Below are 420 nucleotides of genomic sequence, written 5' to 3'. Positions count from 1 at the left end.
GTGCCCAGGTGAGGGGGGTGCCCAGGTGAGGGGGTTGCCCAGGTGAGGGAGGTGCCCAGGTGAGGCCGTACCTGGCGCTGGGACTCGTAGAGGATCCGATCCATCGTGTTCAGCAGCGTCATCGTCTTGTAGAGCTTCAGCACCTGCTCCTGCGGCAGCTGCGGGGGCACAGAGGGGTCACCTGGGCAGGGGGCACCTGGGCAGGGGGCACCTGGGCAGGGGGCACCTGGCCAAGGTGGCACCTGTCTCAGGTGGCACCTGTCTCAGGTGGCACCTGGCCCCTGTCTCACATGGGCAGGTGGCACCTGGCCCATGTCTCACCTCTCTGAGGTGTCACCTGTCCGAGGTGTCACCTGTCCCAGTCTCACCTGTCCCCAGGTGTGTCCCCTGTCCCAGGTGTGTCCCCCCTCACCTGGGGGT

General features: G+C 67.1%; 1 protein-coding gene across 1 annotated transcript in view; it reads right to left on the bottom strand.

Moving 5' to 3' along the window:
* BCKDHA (branched chain keto acid dehydrogenase E1, alpha polypeptide) overlaps positions 1-420 on the bottom strand; it is a gene marked incomplete at both ends in the record, with an annotated part of 6863 nt that overhangs the window by 6009 nt on the left and 434 nt on the right. The window contains one exon of the mRNA XM_027707605.1: positions 72-158. Within this exon, the coding sequence (XP_027563406.1) occupies positions 72-158 (87 nt within the window). The remainder of the gene's footprint in view (positions 1-71; positions 159-420) is intronic.

This window comes from Neopelma chrysocephalum, unplaced genomic scaffold (genome assembly GCF_003984885.1).
Source record: "Neopelma chrysocephalum unplaced genomic scaffold, ASM398488v2 Primary Assembly neopelma1_93974, whole genome shotgun sequence".
Lineage (NCBI taxonomy): Eukaryota > Metazoa > Chordata > Aves > Passeriformes > Pipridae > Neopelma > Neopelma chrysocephalum.
The sequence above is the reverse complement of the archived record's forward strand: the minus strand, read 5'-3'. Positions and strand labels throughout refer to the sequence as shown.